We start from the raw sequence: 21,147 nt of genomic DNA, 5'->3' as shown, positions 1-21,147 counted from the left end.
GACAGTGTCTGTTTTGTTTGTCTCTGCCAAAGAAATGTTGGGGGGGGGGAAGGTTGTGGGGAAGTCAGAGAAAAAGAAAAATATTGGGTTAAGGTGCCTTCTTGCATGCAAGTGATCTTGGTTTAGTAGCTGAGCAGAAAGCTGAGTAGCTCCAGAGCACTGGCAGATGTGGCTTTCAAACCCCCTCCAAAAAAATGTTTTGGCACAGTGTAACTATGATGGCAATCAGAGCAGACTGTTCCTGAACCCAGTAGTTGTTTGCCTACATTAATATGACCCAAGGATTTAACACTTCGGTGTCAATGATCAGTAACAACAGCTTTCTAATTCTAGAGTCCTGAGAACCTCAACTGTTGGTTAAATGACTTCTCTAAGTAGCATCATCATCAATATGGAGCTCAAAACACAGGCTACCTAGGCAAAGAATGATGCAGGAAAATGTCTGCATGCCTGAATTTTCTTTACATCTATAAACTGAAATCAAAGGGATATATGCTACAGTCGTTACAAACCAGATCCCAAAGTTTAAAATGAAGAATCACTTACTGAGTTTGTGAAGCTACAGATTACCCCTACTGTTTCAGCTCGAAAACTGCATTTTAAAACAAATCTTCAGGGGATTTCTGAGGCAGGTGATCCCAGGTCCATCGAATTCCCTACCCTGCATTATATATGCAACAGCTGCAGTTCCTAGTTCTGCTGAGAAATAACTACTAGGTGTGCTTAAGAGTTAGGGGAAGTTTTCAGCATTCGCTCGTGAAGGCAGACCATCAATAAAAAAGGGGGGTGTTACCAAGCATAATGTTAACAGTAAAGCTACAAACATATGCTTGCTTGTTGCTTCTGAAATAATATCTCAAACCACATTATGGATAGAATTTTAGGTTCAGACCTATTTTAGCAGCAGAATGACGTGACGGCATTGACTTACAACTAGGACAGATAATCTGGGGACTCAAATAACCATCTGGGAAATATTCTGTTGGGGGAAAAAAAAATAGTTGACATTTATACTCTGCCTTGTTCTACAAAATTTAAAGCCACAGGCAGCTGCCTTGCTAATTGAAACTGACTAAAACGCGAAAAGCTTGATGTTTCTTTACCAACACACTCAAAATAGCCGCTTTCAGACCTAGACAGTTTTTTTTTTAAAAAAAAGAAGCTATCTTCAGAAGCAGATTATTAATCAACAGCTTAGAAAAATCGATTGAAAACCACATACGTCTCCTCCATTATAGAAAGACTTAAAATTAAAACCAGGTGCGATTCATTTCAAATCGACAGAGACCCAAAGTCCCTCAAAAATAAAATAAAATGAAAAATAAAATGAAAAAAAAAAAAAAAAACCAAGTGCCACCAAACATGGAACAAGTCGAGGCATCTCTCTTGGAAACTATTAAAAGGTGGGCGGCAGCTGGGCTGACCACACCAGATGTGCACTTTGCCAGGAAGAGACCCAGAGATCCGCCGGGCTGCTGGACACACGGACCAAACCACTACTGTCCACATCCTGCTGCGGCCGGCCCAGTCCCCTGCCGGGTGACAGCCGGATTGCTCCATCCAACGAACCCCGGGAGTCCCCGAGCCCCGGGCAGCAGAGAAGGGAAGTCGAGGCTCAGCTCCCCGCCACCGGGTTCAGCTGTCACTGTGAGTGTCTGAGCCGGCAGCCCGGATCCGTGCCCGTGGAGTCGCTTCCTCCTCTGTCCTGGAAAGTTGGTGGGGCAGCCAGGGGATGGCAGCGAGGGGGACCACTCCTCCTGTCCCTCCCCTCTCCGGTGGTTCCCTACCACCACCCCCCCTCTGACCCAAGTCAAGCCAAGTCCAAAGAAGCCCCGCGAGTGACAGGTGCGTGCGTGGTGTGCCCGCAGAGGGAGCCCCCCCCCCCAGTTCGGGAGCCCCCACGGCCCAGCCCTAGGACAGAAGCCACGGGGCTGGGGGTGGGGGTGCCGGGGCGGGGTGCGGGGGTGGGGGGTGGGGGGGCGTTGGTTCCGGGCCTCCGGCCCGAGGGGGGCGGATACTGACCCGAGGACGCCGAGGCCGAACCCAGCAGCAACACAGCACAGAGCAGCAGCGTCAGTCCGACCCACACCCGCATCCTGCTCTCGGGGCCGCTGCCAACCCCCTGGAGCTGCCGCTGTCGCCGCTGCCACCGCCACCAACTCAGCCACCGCCACCGCCTCGCCGTTGCTCTTCCTGCTCGGCTCTCCTTCCTCCGCCCCTTCCCAGGCCTCCCTGCCCCAGCGCCCGGCCAATCCGCGGCCGCCGTCGTGGGCCGCCCGGCCAATCCCCGCCGTCTGCGCGCCCACCTTATGGCCCCGCCCCCCGGGTCACGCCTCGGCCAATGAGGACTCGAGCCTCCCACACCGGCTCCCCCGGTTGGGCCACGGCCTCACCGACATGGCCCCAGGTAATTGGGCGCTGCTGGGTTCAACCACTCGGCAATTAGAGCGTGAGTGCGGGACGGGCGAGGGGAGCGAGTCAAGCCGGACTACATTTCCCACAATGCACTTCGCGGTCCTCGTGCCGCGTGCGCTCTTGGGAAATGTAGTCCCTTCTGGGAGAGCTTTCCAAGTGCGGGCGGTGTGTGTGTGGAAGTTTAGAACTCTGCCAACATCTGGCCTCAAGGCTGTGTACCGCATGCCTTTCTTGTTTTTTTTTTTTTGTTTGTCTTTGAAGACTAAATATCAAGAAGCACACACTTTAAGTTTAAGCGCTTGTCATGTGGAAGTTCCTGTTCCTCTTTGTTTTATTTAGACTTTTCTAGTTGGACACGGTGATTAGGAGCGTTGAGGGGAACTACAACTGCTAGGCTAAATTTGAAAACAATTTTAACTGAGATAAAATACTACCATTGACATTGGGCTGGGGAAATAGTACAGCGGGATAGGGCACTTACTCTTCAAGGGGGTGACCTGGGTTTGGTCCCTAGGGCACTGCGGAGAGTGATCCCTGAACACAGAGCCTGGAGTAAGCCCTGAGCACCACCAGGTGACCCGAAACCAAAAATAAATAAAACAGAACAAAAACAAAACCAAAAAAACCCCTACCATATATATGGAAACCAGGATGTAATTCACTACCATCTGCCCTTAATGAACCAAAGGAAAAGAAACTAACTCCATGCAGATACTTTCAGTGCTAGCTTCAATTTTTTTCAGACCCATGGGATACTCAACTGGAAAACATGCTAACAGCTGTTTGCAAAAACAATTTTGAGTATTTGTGTTCATCTCTCTTTTTGGTAAGTTCCATTATTCTTTTCTTGATTGTCTAGACCAGTGTTTCTCAATCTGTTCCCCACTGTGGCCCCCTTCTCACTAGTAGGCCTCTTTGTCCTACCTGTTGGCCCTCGAGTCTTCTTCATGGTCCCCTGGTTTTGCAATTTTCACTTGTGCCCCCTTGGAACATTCCGAGGGCTCATAAGGGTAATATGGTATCTCGTAGAGAACCGCTGGTCTAGGAGGCAAGTTTGATAGGACTGGGAGAGAAAGGTGATAGTGACTGCAGTGTAGAAAAAATTTTGTGTATTAAATTCCTACCCAAGACATCCACTTACTGTCCATGGCAGTGGGGTGGAGAATTGGCAGGGGTGGGCGAGAGCTGTGAGTGCTTACCAAATTGGCTTCTTTCCCCTAGGACCACTTGCAGTTTGCACCTAGGCCTGCAGTCTAAACCGTCTAATCTCCATGTTTGTGGAAAGTGCACCCTGGCGCATACCTTGATGCTTCTATGTATTTGTCTTCTACTCTCTTTGATATAGTCCTCTTTTCCAGGAAGAGGCTTAAAAAACATTTATGAGAGTGTCACACTTAATACTAAAAGGAATAATAGAAGAATACTGCCCCATAAAAGACACTTATCTTTAAAAAAAATCAAGAAAGAAAGATCCTTCTCTTTTACTACTAACTCTTTGATATTTATCTCTGGTTCTGTCACTAATGATGATATTTCAGAGTTCCTTTGATTTTAAATTATAGTGGAAAATGTGTATTTTCCTTTGTATTTTTCTCCGATCAATCACTAAGCCTTAGCAATTGGAACTAATTGCTTTTTAATGTTAATGTCTCCTCTATCTGAAAATTTCCCTGTGAGACTTCTTTTTTTTCTCTCTCTCTATATGCACCTGAGTTCTAGCAATAGTGACACTATTGCTAGAAAAAAGCCTGTGTCATTTTCCTCTCATTGAAACTAAACCGCATGACATCCAGATTAATTTTCCTTAAACACTTTACTCTCCCATTCAACAACTAAAAATTTGTTCTGACAGCTGCATTCTTGAGGGGGTATGCTGTTTTTCTCTTTGTATGCACCTGAGTTTGTATGTACCTCATCTTGTCTGATTCTTTTATAATGAGCCCCAAAGAATAAGTTCTCCTTGGTCTTCATATCTTTGAATGTCTACAGAATATTCACAGCCTTGCCTTTTGAATTAATTGTGAGCTTGTTGAGGCCAGAACCAATGACATAGTTCAACAATAGGTATATTGCACTGAATTTGCCACCTACCGGTACTAGGTATCTTTTTTTTTTCTTTTTGGGTCACACCTGGTGATGCTCAGGGGTTACTCCTGGCTTTGCACTCGTGAGTTACTCCTGGCAATGCTCAAGGGACCACATGGGATGCTGGGAATCAAACCCAGGCTGGCTGCATGCAAGGCAAACACCCTACCCGCTGTGCTATCACTCCAGCCCCAAGTATCTTTTTTTTAATGCATAGAATTTAGTAATACATTATTAAATACCTTAGTTATTATTAAGTACATTATGAAATGTCTTCATAAGATTTTCAGCCTACTTGCTACCTATGATAAATTTACCTCGAGGCATCTTAAATATTAAAGATCATTTGCATTTTTAGGATACAAGAAATTTACTTCACTCTTCTGTATCTTATATGTAAAATGGGCATATTTAAAAATTTTTTAATGTAGGAGTACTGCTATTATTCAGCCATTGATTGAGCTGATTGAATTGGGCATGAACTCCACATTACTTTTTTTTTTATTCAATCACTGTGAGATACAGTTACAAAGCTTTCATGTTTGAGATTCAGCCGTACAATGATTGAACACCCATCCCTCCACCAGTGCACACCTTCCACCACCACTGTCCCCAGTATATCCCCTTCCCCCATCCCAGTCCTCACCCTGCCTCCATGGCAGGCAATTTCCCCAATACTCTCTCTCTACTTTCGGGCATTATGTTTCGCTGAAATTTTCACACCTCCATTCAAGCCTGCCTGACAGGGACAGATGCTAGACCATTTATTGTCCATTGCTCATTTTGAATATCTTGGGTACCATGGCCTCGCAGTCCTAGAATCCTAGATTGTAAATGGTTGGGTTCCAGAGACATTTCTGTAGGCCACTAATTCATTATGGGTTTCAGTTGGGCATCACTGGACCAGGGCTGTTGGTACATTAAGATGGCGCCTGGAGGCACATTGTGGGGGTGACAGCCAGGCGGATGAGCAGGTGGGGAACCAGGGAAGAATAGCCTGGCACCTCTGCCTCCATGTGGCATGGAGATTTAGTCCTGGAACCCGCTTTCCTGGGCCTTGTTTGTGAAAGTTCTTGGTTGCTGGGATTCCATCTGGAGTATGTGGGGAGACTGCACCTACTCCATCTAGGGTGCCCCGGTGAAATTGGCTCGGTATGGGGCCTGGAGGGATCTCTGGCTCTGTGGTGTCTTCCAGGACTCGCTGCTGTGTTTCTGGCTTTTGATCTCTTTTGGGATTTGTTTATGGGTCTCTGAAACAAGGCCAGTAATAGAGTTTACAGGGTGGTGCTGGAGTTCGTTTGTGGGGGTGACTGCCAGTGCTTCCATGTGTATTGAGAAGTGGGGGAAGGTAACCCACCCCAACTCCGTGAAAGCCTGGAGATTTCCATCACAAAACCCGCATACCCAAATTTTCAGGAGATTATAACTTGGTGAGGTCCTTCCTGAGACAGTGGAGTCAGGCCGGGGGTATGGTGGCGATTTTGGATTGTGGAAGCAAGTGGTGGCTGGGGGCTCTGCTTGGGCAGACACAGACCAACCTTCCCCCCTCCGATTCACCCTAGTATGTTCCACCATGAATGGGTCCAAGATTAACTGTAGCTTTTGATCTCTTTTGAGATTTATCAGTTGATCTCTGAAATAAGGCCAACAAATGAGCTTGTATAGCTGAGCAGGAGGTGGTTTGTGGGCATGGTTCCCACATACCTAACTTTTGGCCAATTAATTTCTTGGTAAACTTAGTCTCAAGTTGTTGTGGTCCGGCCAAAGTGGCAATTTTGGGGTGTCATGAAGCCTTGCAACACCATCAGGCTGCTGATGCACTCGCCCCACATGTACAGGTTGACCTGTTGGTGGCATCATACCCCAAAATGGGTATATTATTAGTGTCTTCTTCACTGAGTCTGTTGGGCGATTCAAAATACATGAGGGGAAAAAATTCTTCATTTTAGAGTTACCCAAAATGTTATTTTTTACCAGTTGCTTCGTTTAAGCAAAGAAGCAAAGTAAAGCAAAAAAAGCAGATTTAGTTTTATTCAAATTAATAAAATAGTTCATTCCTCCATTTGCTTTCTTCCTAATTTTAAAAGACTATTGAGCTGTCACTAGCAAGCAATGAAGAACTTACATGTTTTGAGAATGTTCATAGAATCTTTCTAGGGGGAACTCCAAGTCTCCAAAACAGGTCTAGATTATAGCCTAAAAAAGCCAAATTAATTTTATCATTTTTATCAACCAGCCACATTGCATGATGATTAATTGGTGAGAACTTTGTGAATTATCCAAAGACCCGGTTTTGTCTAGCCCAAGCACATGTTCCACAAGTTTTCCTGCCAAAATCCCCAGTTAATACTATGTACTCACTCTATCTTTGAAGGCATTAATATTAATTTAGTATTTGCTCAGCTGTCTTTACTCTGTTCCTTTTGTCCACATAAGTGTTCTGGTCAGTGGCATAGACTTCCAAGATGCAGAAAACCTGTTTTCTCTGCATAGAACACTATGGAGTAGGTAACAAGTATCTTTTTATGTAGATGACATTGATGCAACCTTATTTCACTGAATAAAATATTCTCAATTATTGAGAAACTCCTGTAAATGTTCACGATATACATGCTGCCTGCTTTTGCTTACACAGGGTGAAAGAAACCACAGCCCCTTTTTCTGAGAAGGAAGTGGTTGTCACTAACTGTAGTATATCTTGTGCTATTCTTAGGGGTTTATTGTTAGTTGGCAGTGAGCACAGGTGCCAACACTTGTATCACCATATCTGACAGGGTAGGATTATGGAGCAGGTGGCAAAAAGGAGGAGATTTCCACCATCAAGTTTGGAGAAGAATATACTTTACTTGGTAAAGTAATAATAAAGTCATTATTCTCGTGATTGTTTTTCCTGGTTAAATGAAAATATGATCTTTGCACAATATTGTCAATTAAAACCTGATATTAACTCGTACATTCTAAATTATTTGAGAAAATGGACAAGAGCTTTATATATCATTGAAGCCCTACATGATTCCAGGATTGTATCTGGTGATACATAATAAGTGATCAAAATAAACTTTGCTCATGTCACGTTCTATGATTATAATCACTGTCACGAAGATCAAAGTGCACATTCCAGATTGTGGATGTATTATTTGCTAACCTTAAGTTTTAAAGCTGATAGATGAATAAAATGGGGGTGTGAGATTGTATGTGTGTGTGTGTGTGTATGTGTGTGTGTGTGTGTGTGTTTATATGATTGAGTGGAGTGAACACATGTTCAACATGGTTCCCTGATCACCAGAAGGAGCAATCCCTTGCACAGAGTTTGTAGTAGACCCTGCTTGCTACTAAATGCAGTTCCAAAAGCAAAAATAAGGCTATTTTTCAAGTTACTTTCTGAAGTCACATGTATTTTAGAGGCATGTAATTTTTTTGGAATAATTTTGACTCATAACAGAAGAAAAGCCAGGATACCTTCACAGCCTGAACATATATAACTTTGGGACTCCCTCTCTTGTTGCTGGGACCAGGCAGGAAGCATATTTTGGTGCAGTACTTACTCAAACACACTTATTTGCAGTGCAACAGAGATAACATGCTCTTTTGTCACTTCAGGGATCCAAAAGGATGGTGTAGATGGATCTGCACTTGGTGTGTGTGTGTGTGTGTGTGTGTGTGTGTAAGATTAGACTCTTACAAAATGCTCTCCAGTCAGGCACTCCACCTACTAACCTATCACCAAGTATCCTAAGAAATGTTTAGCACTGTGACTGCCTTCCCCTGTGAGGAAGAACATACACATTGGGTTGTCTCAGTAGTAAGGCATCAGAAAAACTTCCAGTGTAGGATATGGGCTTTTGGCGATTTGTGGGAAAGTTCTGTGGAATCTGAACTTGTTGTCAGTTGCATACTCTTAGATACAATACTTGATTTATATGATTTAGTAGGATTCAGTCAGTGATAGCACAGCGGTAGGGCGTTTGCCTTGCACGCAGCCAACATGGCCGACCCGAGTTCGATTCCTCCGCCCCTCTCGGAGAGCCCAGCAAGCTACCGAGAGTATCTCGCCCGCACGGCAGAGCCTGGCAAGCTCCCCGTGACGTATTCGATATGCCAGACACAGTAACAACAAAGTCTCCAGTGGAGACATTACTGGGCCCGCTCGAGCAAGTCGATGATCAACGGGAGGACCTTTACATTACGTTTAGTAGGATTCAGTCAATAATCCTTATCTTAAGGAGGGAAAGGTTAGAAGACTACATTTGTCATTGAGAAGTAGTAGTTACTCATTTGGGCCAGTAAGGAAGAGTGTTTGTGATCTTATGGATGGTGTCTTCTGAAAAAGCACAGGAACAACTGGATAGAAAAGAGGTGTTTTATTGGCATGAAAACTGAAATTGGAAACAATGTCCACTTGCGTGAGCTGAAGAACAACCATGAAGAGAGAGAATAGGAGTCTGGTTTAATTAATGTCCAGCAGAGATGGGATAATGTAACAATTTATATGTATTGTAATCGTTTTTCAGGAAACTCTTTTCACATATATGATGGAGGAAGCGAATTGTAGAACAGACAACAAACATGCATCGCATGCACAGAAAATGGCAGAGAACCATAACGGGGTTTGTATTTTATAATATGGCAACAAAGGGGAAGTGAGAAGTGAGTGGAGGGTCTGAAGGGCTCAACTTCTTGGTCTCCACTGGCCACTACTGTCCGATCAGAGGCCTGGTATATTTCTCAGTACAAAAGTGTTCTTAAAGTTCTGTCTTGGTCCAATCGTAGCAAGAGAATGTAACAATGCTCAAAATGAGAAGTTGTCACACTGGTCAAATTACAAGGCTCAGGTATGTCTATTTTAGCTTTCCGTAACCCCAGAGATTCTTCTGAACCTTTGGGAAAGTTGCAAAAAGCTTCCGCAACGTATCGAAAACTTGCTTTTGTTTGGGCTTGTATAAAGGTAAAGGTAAAGGCCCTCCCGTTGTTCGTGGAGCGAGCCCAGTAACGTCTCCATTGGAGACTTTGTTGTTACTGTGTTCGGCATATTGAATATGTCACGGGGAGCTTGCCAGGCTCTGCCATGCGGGCGAGATACTCTCAGTAGCTTGCCGGGCTCTCCGAGAGGGGCGGAGGAATCGAACTCGGGTCGGCCATGTTGGCTGCGTGCAAGGAAAATGCCCTACCGCTGTGCTATCGCTCCAGCCGGCTGGGCTTGTATAAAATTATAAAATAACCTTGTTTTCTCCCTTTTTTTCTTGACCCGAGTCAACCTGTCTTTGGTTGTTTTTCTGTGGGATTGTTTATGCCTGTGAGGATAAGGGAAAATGCCTAGAGTGAGCACAGGTTTGCTTCAGATATCAGTGATTGCTCTGTTTATCTTCCTGAGCATGGCTCATGAGGTACACCTGTTTTTTTTTTTCATTTTTTTTTATTATTAGTGAAACACTATGAGGTACAGTTGTAGATTTACAATTTTTTGTGCTTGGGTTTCGATTATACAATGATAAAATACCCATCCCTCCACTAGTGTCCATTTTCCACCACCATGGATAATATCCCTCCCACCCCCATCCCCCCCATCCCACCCTGACTCTGTGGCAGGGCAATCCCTTGTGTTTTCTCTCTCCTTTTAGGTGTTGTGGTCTGCAAAAGAGGCATTGAGTGGCAAACATGTTCAGTCCATAGTCTACTTTCGACATGCATCTCCCCTCCTGGGAGGATCCTTCAAACACCCTTTATTTGGTGCTCCCTTCCCTATCTGAGCTGCCCTTTCCCCTAGAATGCCCGGCTGGCCTCTAAGCTATGGAGTAATCCTCCTCGTGCTGATCTCAGCTATTCTTGGGCATTAATCTCATATTTTGTTACTTTATATCCCCCAGATGAATGCAATCTTTCTATGTCTATCCCTCTCTTTCTGACTCATTTCGCTTAGCATGATACTTTCCATATTGTACCACTTGTATGTAAATTTCATGACTTCATCTTTTCTAACAGCTACATAGTACTCCATTGTGTAGATGTACCAAAGTTTCTTTAACCAGTCATCTGTTCTTGGGCATTCAGGTTTCTTCCAGTTTCTGGCTATTGTAAAGAGTGCTGCAATGAACAAACAAGTGCAGATGTCACTTCGACTATACATTTTTGCCTCTCTGGGATATATTCCCAGGAGTGGTATTGCTGGGTCAAATGGGAGCTCAATTTCTAATTTTTTGAGAATTGTCCATACTGTTTTCCAGAAGGGCTGAACCAGTGGACATTCCCACCAACAGTGAAGGAGTGTCCCTTTCTCGCCACATCCACGTCAGCATCGGTTGCTTTTGTTCTTTTGAATGTGGGCCAGTCTCTGAGGTGTGAGATGGTATCTCATTGTGGTTTTGATCTGCATCTCCCTGATGATTAATGATGTAGAGCATTTTCTCATGTGCTTTTTTGCCATTCAGATTTCTTCTTTGAGAAAGTTTCTGTTCATTGCATTGCCCCATTTTTGGATGGGGTTGGATGTTTTCTTCTTGTGGAGTTTAACCAGTATTTTGTATATCCTGGATATCAACCCCTTGTCAGATGTGTATTCGGTGAATATCCTTTCCCATTCTGTAGACTGTCTTTGTATTTTGGTCACTGTTTCTTTGGAGGTGCAGAAGCTTCTTAGTTTAAGATAGTCCCATTTATCTATCTCTGTTTTCACTTGCTCGGCCAGTGGCGTGGCATCTTTGAAGATACCATTAGCTTCAATGTCATGGAGGGTTTTGCCAACTTTATCTTCAATGTACCTTATGGTTTCTGGTCTGATGTTGAGGTCTTTAATCCATTTTGATCTTACTTTTGTACATGGTGTTAGGCAGAGTTCTGAGCCTATTTTTTTGCATGTAGCCGTCCAGTGATGCCAACACAATTTATTAAAGAGGCTTTCCTTACTCCACTTCACATTACTTGCACCTTTATCAAAGATTAGATGAGCATATGATTGAGGGGAGATGTCAGTGTATTCAACCCTGTTCCATTGGTCTGCAGTTCTGCCTTTCTTCCAGTACCATGCTGTTTTAATTATTACTGCTTTGTAGTACAGTTTGAAGTTCGGGAGGTTGATTCCTCCCATTTTCTTTTTCCCAAGAATTGCTTTAGCTATTCGTGGGGGCTGATTGTTCCATATAAATTTCAGGAGTGTTTGCTCCATTTCTTTGAAGAATGTCATGGGTATCCTTATAGGGATTGCATTGAATTTATACAATGCTTTCGGTAGTATTGCCATTTTGACAATGTTAAGTCTCCCGACCCATGAGCAGGGGATATCTCTCCATTTCCTCATGTCCTCTTTTATTTCCTGAAGTAGCGTTTTGTAGTTTTCTTCGTACAGGTCCTTTACTTCCTTAGTTAAGCTGATTCCTAGGTACTTGATTTTCTGGGGCACAATTGTGAACGGCATTGTATTTTTCATGTTGCTTTCTTCTCTCTCACTGTTTGCATATAGGAAAGCCATGGACTTTTGGGTATTGATTTTATAACCTGCAACTTTACTATACGAGTCTATTGTTTCTAGGAGTTTTTTGGTGGAAGTTATTGGGTTCTCTAAGTATAGTATCATATCATCTGCGAATAGTGAGAGCTTGATTTCTTCCTTTCCTACCTGAATGCCCTTAATATCTTTTTCTTGCCTAATCGCTATTGCAAGTACTTCCAGTACTATATTGAACAGCAGTGGAGAGAGTGGGCATCCCTGTCTCGTCCCTGATCTTAGAGGGAAGGCTCTCAGTTTTTCCCCATTGAGGATGATGCTTGCTGTAGGCTTGTGGTAGATGGGTTTAATTATGTTGAGGAAGGTCCCCTCTATACCCATTTTGGCTAGGGTCTTCATCATAAAGGGGTGCTGGATCTTATCAAATGCTTTCTCTGCATCTATTGATATGATCATATGCTTTTTATCTTTTCTTTTGTTGATATGGTGGATTATGTTGATTGATTTCCGAATGTTAAACCATCCTTCCATCCCTGGGATGAATCCTACTTGGTCATGGTGTATGATCTTTTTGATGAGTAGTTGTATTCTATTTGCTAGTAGTTTGTTGAGGATCTTTGCATCTGTGTTCATCAGGGATATCGGCCTGTAATTCTCTTTCTTTGTGGTATCTCTGTCTGCTTTTGGTATCAGTGTGATATTTGCTTCGTAGAAACTGTTCGGAAGTGTTTTTGATATTTCAATTTCGTGGAAAAGCTTAAAGAGCATTGGGAGTAAGTCCTCTTTAAAGATTTGGAAGAATTCACTAGTGAATCCATCCGGGCCAGGACTTTTGTGCTTTGGGAGACTTTTTATTACCATTTCAATTTCCTTGATGGTGATAGGTCTGTTCAGGTATTCCAGGTCTTCTTGGTTCAGCTTTGGGAGTCTGAGGGAGTCTAGGAATTTATCCATTTCCTCGAGGTTTTGATGTTCCATGGCATAAAGCTTCTCAAAGTACTCCCTGAGGATCCTCTGAATTTCTGTAGTTTCTGTTGTAATGACCCCCTTTTCATTTCTGATTCGGTTTATTAGGGTTTTCTCTCTCCCTTTCTTTGTGAGTTTTGCTAGAGGCTTATTGATCTTGTTAATTTTCTCAAAGAACCAACTCTTGGTTTCATTGATCTTTCAGATTGTTTTTTGGGTTTCCATCTCGTTAATCTCTGCTCTGAGCTTTATTATTTCCTTTCTCCTGTTCGGGTTGTGCTCCTTTTGTTGGTCCTTCTCCAAGCTCTTAAGCTGTGAGGTTAGGTTATTTATGTGTGCTCGCTCCTCCTTCCTGAGGAATGCTTGTAGAGCTATAAACTTTCCACTTAACACAGCTTTGGCTGTGTCCCATAAGTTTTGGTAACTCGTGTTCTCATTTTCATTCGTTTCTAGGAATCTTTTGATTTCCTTTCTAAGCCACTCGTTGTTCAATAGCGCACTGTTTAATTTCCAGGTGTTTGATTTAGCTTTCTGTTTTTGTGTGTGATTTACTTCTAATTTCAGTGCATTATGGTCTGAGAAGATTGTTCATACAATCTCTATCTTCTTAATTTTATGGAGGCATGTTTTGTGGCTCAGCATGTGGTCTATCTTGGAGAATGTTCCATGTACACTTGAGAAGAATGTGTATTCAGCTTTTTGAGGATGAAGTGTCCTGTATATATCTACTAAGTCCCTTTCTTCCATTGTTTCCCTCAGATGAAGTATGTCCTTGCTAAGCTTGAGTATGGTTGATCTATCAAGAGGTGACAAAGCTGTGTTGAAGTCTCCCACTAGTATTATGTTGCTATTGATGTCTTTTTCCAAATCTATGAGTAGTTGTTTTAAGTACTTTGCTGGTCTCTCATTAGGTGCATATACATTTATTATTGTAAGTTCTTCCTGTTGTACAGATCCTTTGATCAATAAGAAATGGCCTTCACTGTCTCTTATGACCTTCCTCACTCTGCAATCGATGTGGTCTGATATAAGGATGGCTACCCCAGCTTTTTTATGGGAGCTGTTTGCCTTTAGGATTGTTTTCCAGCCTTTGACTCTGAGTCTGTGTTTGCTTTGACTATTGAGATGTGTTTCTTGCAGGCAGCAGAATGTTGGGTTCAATTTTCTAATCCATCCTGCCACTCTATGTCTTTTAATTGGTGCATTTAGCCCATTGACATTGAGAGAGATTATTGTTATGGGATTTTGTCCCATTGTTCTGTTGAAATTTGAACCTGGTTTTTGATGCTGGCATTAAGTTTATGTTCTAGACAGGATGAAAAAAAGATAAAAATTTTCAGAATATAATGCAGAAGATGATAAGATCTAGTAGCACTGCACTGTAGCACTGTCCTCCCGTTGTTTATTGATTTGCTCGAGCGGGCACCAGTAACGTCTCCACTGTGAGACTTGTTGTTACTGTTTCTGGCATATGGAATATGCCATGGGGAGCTTTCCAGTCTTTGCCATGCGGGTGGGATACTCTCGGTAGCTGGCCGGGTTCTCCGAGAGGGACGGAGGAAACGAACCCAGGTCGGCTGTGTGCAAGGCAAACGTCCTACCCACTGTGCTAAGTGCTAGTAGAGGGGAAAAACACAAAGCAGGACAGGGAAATTAAGAACTAGGGGAATCTGGGGACATGTCAATGTAAAGTAGGGAAGTCAAGGAAGGTTTCCCTATGAAACCCAAATTTGTAGATGTAAAGTGGATTGCTTGAGTCATCAAGATGTAAGAGTAAAGATACTTGCAGAAGCAGGGAACAGCCGTAGTGAAACTTCCAAGGCAATGGCATAGCACTTATTCTCCAAGAACTGCAAGAAGCCTGTGGCTGCAGAAGTGGGTGGGGTCAGGGACTAGCAGGAGATGAGGTCATAGACGGGACCAGATGCTGGAGGGTTTCTAGGCTGTTATTGGTGAACAGCCATGATGCTGTTTTTACAACTCTGAGACTGGCTATCTTGGATGATGGTTTGAATAGCGACCTAGAGTTTCCTTTTTCCTCCAGTAGTATGGTAGCAAATCATCGATTTGCTCAAACAGGCACCAGTAACGTCTCCATTGTGAGACTTGTTGTTACTGTTTTTGGCATATCAAATATGCCACGGGGAGCTTGCCAGGCTCTGCCGTGCGGGCGGGACACTCTTGGTAGCTTGCTGGGCTCTCTGAGAGGGGTGGAGGAATTGAACCTGGGTCAGTGTGCCAGCCAAACATCCTACCCGCTGTGCTGTCGCTCCAGCCTTTTACTGCCTAGGAATCATTAAATTGATTAAACTTTTATCCATTGTTTGAATATAATGGTAAAATCACCAATGGAAACAATCATGCGAAAAAGAATTTTGGCCACACCCAAGCAGTGCTTGGAGGCTACTCCTGGCACAGTGTTTAGGGCCCACTCCTGGTCATACTTAGAGGAACATGTAGTCCCGGGGAGTGAACTGAGGGCTTCTGCATACAGCGCAGGCAGGCTGGCCCTTTGAGCTATGCCCCTAATCCCTACCTTCAAATGTTTGATTCATAGAAATTGATAAATGGTGTGAAATTGAGAACGGTAAGTAAAAAATATTCATTTTCAGCATGAGTACTGCCGTATAAGTACCACGCGCTAACCGATTGCACCACTGGGCTGGAGCTATAGCACAGCGGTAGGGCGTTTGCCTTGCACGCAGCCAACATGCCGACCCGAGTTCGATTCCTCCGCCCCTCTCGGAGAGCCTGGCAAGCTACCGCGAGTATTCGATATGCCAGACACAGTAACAACAAAGTCTCCAATGGAGACGTTACTGGGCCCGCTAGAGCAAATCGATGATCAATGAGGACGGCCTTTACTTTACTTTTACAACATGAGTACTTTCAAATAAGGCTCTTAAGATATTCAGATTATATATTTTTTTGTAAATGTAAGTCACTTTGCAGTAAATTTAGGAAGCTTTTATGATGCAGATTAAGGTTTTAAATAATTCTCTGTTCTTAACCAGGCTCCTAACTAAGCTAAGTCTTGCTGGCTTTATGGAAATCCAACTCAAAGGACTTCTTTGGCAAAAAAAAAAGTGTTTTATATGTATTAAAATATACATGAATGAATATACATTTTATATTTACATAAAAATATCTGTATATACAGGAATCTCATATTGAGACACATTCAATTAAAATAATAAAGAGTAATTTGTTGTTATTTTGCTTTTTGGTTAATCAGTTTAACAATAACTCACAAAGCCTGGCAAGCTACCCGTGACGTATTCAATATGCCAAACACAGTAACAACAAATCTCAAAATGGAGACGTTACTGGGCCTGCTCGAGCAAATCGATGAACAAAGGAAGGACAGTGCTACAGTGCAGTTGCTTTTTGGTTTTTTTAGGCAGTAGGGCACATCCAACTGTCCTTAGAAACTTCTTGCTCTGTGCTCAGAGATTACTCCTGGCAGTATTCAGGGAACATATAATGGTGTTAGGAATCAAACCAAGGTCAGCCACATACAAGGCAAACACCTTATCCCCTGTTCTATCAATTCAGCCCTGAGAAAAAGTTTTAAAGAGATGTGGTTTTTTTTTTCCCCTAATTCTACTAACATACAGCTAACTCCTGAAAATAAAGCATTTTTTCCCGTGACCAGCAGTAGTCAAAGTTACAAACCTGATAGCAGCACTCATTCTGTACCATCACCTTCGCCAGACTTCATCAGATTGTATAGATTTGCCACAGTGATGTCATTTCTAGCAACAGAAAGCACAAAAGCCATACAGTGCATCTAGTTTGTCGTGTCTCATTTGTGTCCTTCTTTATCCTGGATTCATTTTCGAATGAGTGTGTGTCCATATGTGTGTGTCCATTTGTGTGTGTGTGTGTGTGTGTGTGTGTTTCTGAGTCACATCACATTGACTTTTTAAAAATAGGGACTACTTCCAGTGGTGCTGGGTAGGGGGCAAGGGCTACTGAATCTGACAGTTCAGTGCTTGACTTCAGTGCTGTGTTGCTCACCAGTTTATATATATAAATGTTTTCACCAGTTTATATATATATATACGTAAATGTTTACATATTTTAGGTAGTCAATGTTACCACATGATGCCTACCACCAGTTTTAGCTTTTTAACTTCCCGAAATCCCTGCAATTAGTAACCTCAGTTCTGTGGTCAGGGTATAAAGATTTTTTTCTTTTTGAACATTTTCTATTCCTGTGCTTGGTTTCTTTATATACCACATATGACTGATTTCATCTGGCATTTGTCCTTTCCTTTCTGACTTATTTTGCTTAGCACAACCTCTGTACAGTTTCATCCATGTTGCATAAAAAGGCAAGAGTTAATCTTTCCTAATAGCTACGGTATTCCATTGTGTTTATCTGAACCAAAGTTGCTTCAACCATTATCTGTTGTTATACACTTGGGTTGTCTCTGGATCTAGATTGTTGAACATAGCAATGTAATGAACATAGGTGCAATTATATCTTTTCAAGTTAGAGATTTTGTTCTTTTAATAGCTACTTAGGAATAGAATCAGTGGACTGTATGGTAATTCTGGGTTTTTTTTTTTTTAGTTTTTTTTTTTTTTAAAAACCTCCATACTCTGTTCCATAGAGGCTTGAATCAGTTTACATTCCCACCATTATTTAATAAGGTTCCTATTTTTTTCACATACCTTCCAATACATTTCGGTTTTTTTTTTTTTTTAAATTTTTTTTTATTAGTGAAACACCATGAGGTACAGTTACAGACTTACAAAATTTGTGCTTGGATTTCAGTTATACAATGATCAAGTACCCATCCCTCCACCAGCGCCCTTTTTTTTTTTTTTTTAAGATTTTCTTTTTCCATTTTTTCCCTTTATTTTATTTTATTTTATTTTTTTTTTCATTTTTTTTCCCTTTATTTTATTTTATTTTTTTTTAAAGTTGTAGATTTACAATTTTTTGTGCTTTGGTTTCAATTATACAATGATCAGATACCCATCCCTCCACCAGTGCCCATTTTCCACCACCATGGATAATATCCCTCCCACCCCCATCCCCCCATCCCCCCTGTCTCTGTGGCAGGGAAATCCCCTGTGTTCTCTCTCTCCTTTTGGGTGTTGTGGTCTGCAAAAGAGGCATTGAGTGGCAAACATGTTCAGTCCATAGTCTACTTTCGACATGCATCTCCCCTCCTGGGAGGATCCTCCAAACATCCTTTATTTGGTGCTCCCTTCTCTATCTGAATAGCCCTTTCCTCTAGGATACCCGGCTGGCCTCTAAGTTATGGAGTAATCCTCCTGGTGCTGATCTCAGCTATTCTTGGGTATTAATCTCATACTTTGTTACTTTATATCCCCCAGATGAATGCAATCTTTCTATGTCTATCCCTCTCTTTCTGACTCATTTCGCTTAGCATGATACTTTCCATATTGTACCACTTGTATGTAAATTTCATGACTTCATCTTTTCTAAGAGCTACATAGTACTCCATTGTGTAGATGTACCAAAGTTTCTTTAACCAGTCATCTGTTCTTGGGCATTCAGGTTTCTTCCAGTTTCTGGCTATTGTAAAGAGTGCTGCAATGAACAAACAAGTGCAGATGTCACTTCGACTATACATTTTTGCCTCTCTGGGATATATTCCCAGGAGTGGTATTGCTGGGTCAAATGGGAGCTCAATTTCTAATTTTTTGAGAATTGTCCATACTGTTTTCCAGAAGGGCTGAACCAGTGGACATTCCCACCAACAGTGAAGGAGTGTCCCTTTCTCGCCACATCCACGCCAGCATCGGTTGCTTTTGTTCTTTTGAATGTGAAGTGGAGTAAGGAAAGCCTCTTTAATAAATTGTGTTGGCATCACTGGACGGCTACATGCAAAAAAATAGGCTCAGAACTCTGCCTAACACCATGTACAAAAGTAAGATCAAAATGGATTAAAGACCTCAACATCAGACCAGAAACCATAAGGTACATTGAAGATAAAGTTGGCAAAACCCTCCATGACATTGAAGCTAATGGTATCTTCAAAGATGCCACGCCACTGGCCGAGCAAGTGAAAACAGAGATAGATAAATGGGACTATCTTAAACTAAGAAGCTTCTGCACCTCCAAAGAAACAGTGACCAAAATACAAAGACAGTCTACAGAATGAGAAAGGATATTCACCAAATACACATCTGACAAGGGGTTGATATCCAGGATATACAAAATACTGGTTAAACTCCACAAGAAGAAAACATCCAACCCCATCCAAAAATGGGGCAATGAAATGAACAGAAACTTTCTCAAAGAAGAAATCCGAATGGCAAAAAAGCACATGAGAAAATGCTCTACATCATTAATCATCAGGGAGATGCAGATCAAAACCACAATGAGATACCATCTCATACATTTCGGTTTTGTTTGTTTGATTTTATATAGGCCATTCCACCAGTGTGAGGTGATATTTTATTGTTTTGATTTGAATTTTCTTGAAAATCAGTTATGATGAACTTTTTTCCTCTTTTTTTAAATTGAATTTCTGTAAGCTACACAGCCACAAAGTTGTTCATGATTGGGTTTCAATCATACAATGTCCCAACACCCAACCCCTTTACCAATGTACATTTCCTAACATTAATGTCCTCAGTTTCCCTCCAGGTCAGGCCTCCCCACTCTCCCCAGCCCACCTCAATGGCACACACTTCTCTCTTTTTCCTTTTAGGCATTGTGGTTTGCAATACAGCTACTGAAAAGTTACCATGTATATCACTTTACCTCTTTTCATCACTCAGTTATTGTCCAGGGTGATCATTTTCAACTATCATTGTCATAGTGGTCTCTTCTCTGTCCTAACTGCACTCTCCTGCACCCCACCCACCCTTGAGGCAAGCTTCCAACCATGGGCCAGTTCACCCAGTCCTTGTTTATACAGTCTTTGGATATAAGTCTCATGGTTTTTTTTTTTTCAAATGCTGCAGATAAATGCAGTCATTCTATATCTGTCACTCTGACTTATTTCACTCAACATGATACTCTCCATGTCCATTCATGTATAAGCAAATTTCATGAATTCATTTTTTTCCTGGTGGCTGAGTAGGACTCCATTGTGTAGATGTACCATAGTTTCTATTAGTAATAGAAATAATAGTCATCTATTCTCGGGCACCGGGGTTGTTTCTAGATTCTGGCTATTGTGCACAGTGGTGCAATGAACAAAGGAAAACAGAAGACTTTTCTGTATTTTTCGGTCCCTAGGGTTTACTTCCAGGAGTGATATTGCTAGCTCAATTTCTACTTTTTTTGAAATTGTTTCACATTGTTTTCCAAAAAGGCTGGACCAGTCAGCCTTCCCACCATGAATAAAGGAGAGTCCCTTTCTCTCTGCTTCTTTGACAGCACTGATTTTTCTTGTTCTTTTTAAAATTTAATTTTTTATAATGTTGCTCATAATTTATTGCATTCAATATTCCAACACCAATCCCACCACCATTTCACCTTCCCACCACCATTATTTCCAATTTTCTCAACCACCACCCAAGCCTGCCCTGATAGCAGTTCCTAAATAATTTATTTTATATACTCATAATAAATAATTCACTAAAATGATCAGAAAAGGTTTTCTTAGAAGAAAGTGCATGAAGATTGTTGTATCTCACTCCGGGGCCATTAAGCCTTGTATAAGAGATTACTAACTTGTTGTTATAGGTTAAGTTAAGCCTTGTGTGTTAATATTTTCTTAATAAAAATTGGTTACCTTCTACTTTACATCCCCTCTAATGTGTTGTGCTACTCCTAGTATATCCATGATGTAGAGTTTGAGATGTCGCATGCTCGCTCCAGGAATTCTAAAATTTTGAATGGGGTAATAAAGCTGGAATTAACATTTTTACAGGATGGTAACTTTGGGGTCTGGAAGCATCTCTGCAGCTTGTTGATCTCTTTCAAAATTTATTTATGAGTCTCTGGATCATGGCAGATTAATAAGCTTGTATGGTACTAGAGGCAGCTCATGGGCATGATTCCCATGCTCCTTGAAAAACAGGAAGATGGGGGGAGGTAGCCCATCCTTGACTCCTTGAGGGTCTCAAGATTTTGGTGACAAAACCTGTACACCTGAGTTTTTCAACAGATTCATTCCTGAATGAGGCTCGTCCTGAGCCTGTGGAGTCCAGCCATGAGCACGGTGGCGATCAGAATGTGGAGGTTTTCGGCTGCCAGGATTCTGTTTGGGCAAGTGGTAGGCACCTTTCGGGGTTCCCCGGATATGAGA

The 21,147-nt window shown here is 42.2% G+C and overlaps 1 protein-coding gene across 1 annotated transcript in view; it reads right to left on the bottom strand.

The window, feature by feature from the left end:
* Positions 1 to 2,204, bottom strand: part of SEL1L (SEL1L adaptor subunit of SYVN1 ubiquitin ligase) — a 60,471-nt gene extending 58,267 nt beyond the window's left edge. The window contains exon 1 of the mRNA XM_056133498.1: positions 2,023 to 2,204. Within this exon, the coding sequence (XP_055989473.1) occupies positions 2,023 to 2,095 (73 nt within the window). The 5' untranslated portion in view covers positions 2,096 to 2,204. The remainder of the gene's footprint in view (positions 1 to 2,022) is intronic.
* Positions 2,205 to 21,147: the final 18,943 nt, after the last annotated feature.

This window comes from Sorex fumeus, unplaced genomic scaffold, assembly GCF_029834395.1.
Source record: "Sorex fumeus unplaced genomic scaffold, SorFum_2.1 ptg000098l, whole genome shotgun sequence".
Classification (NCBI taxonomy): Eukaryota; Metazoa; Chordata; class Mammalia; order Eulipotyphla; family Soricidae; genus Sorex; species Sorex fumeus.
This window is presented reverse-complemented; position numbering and strand designations above follow the sequence as displayed.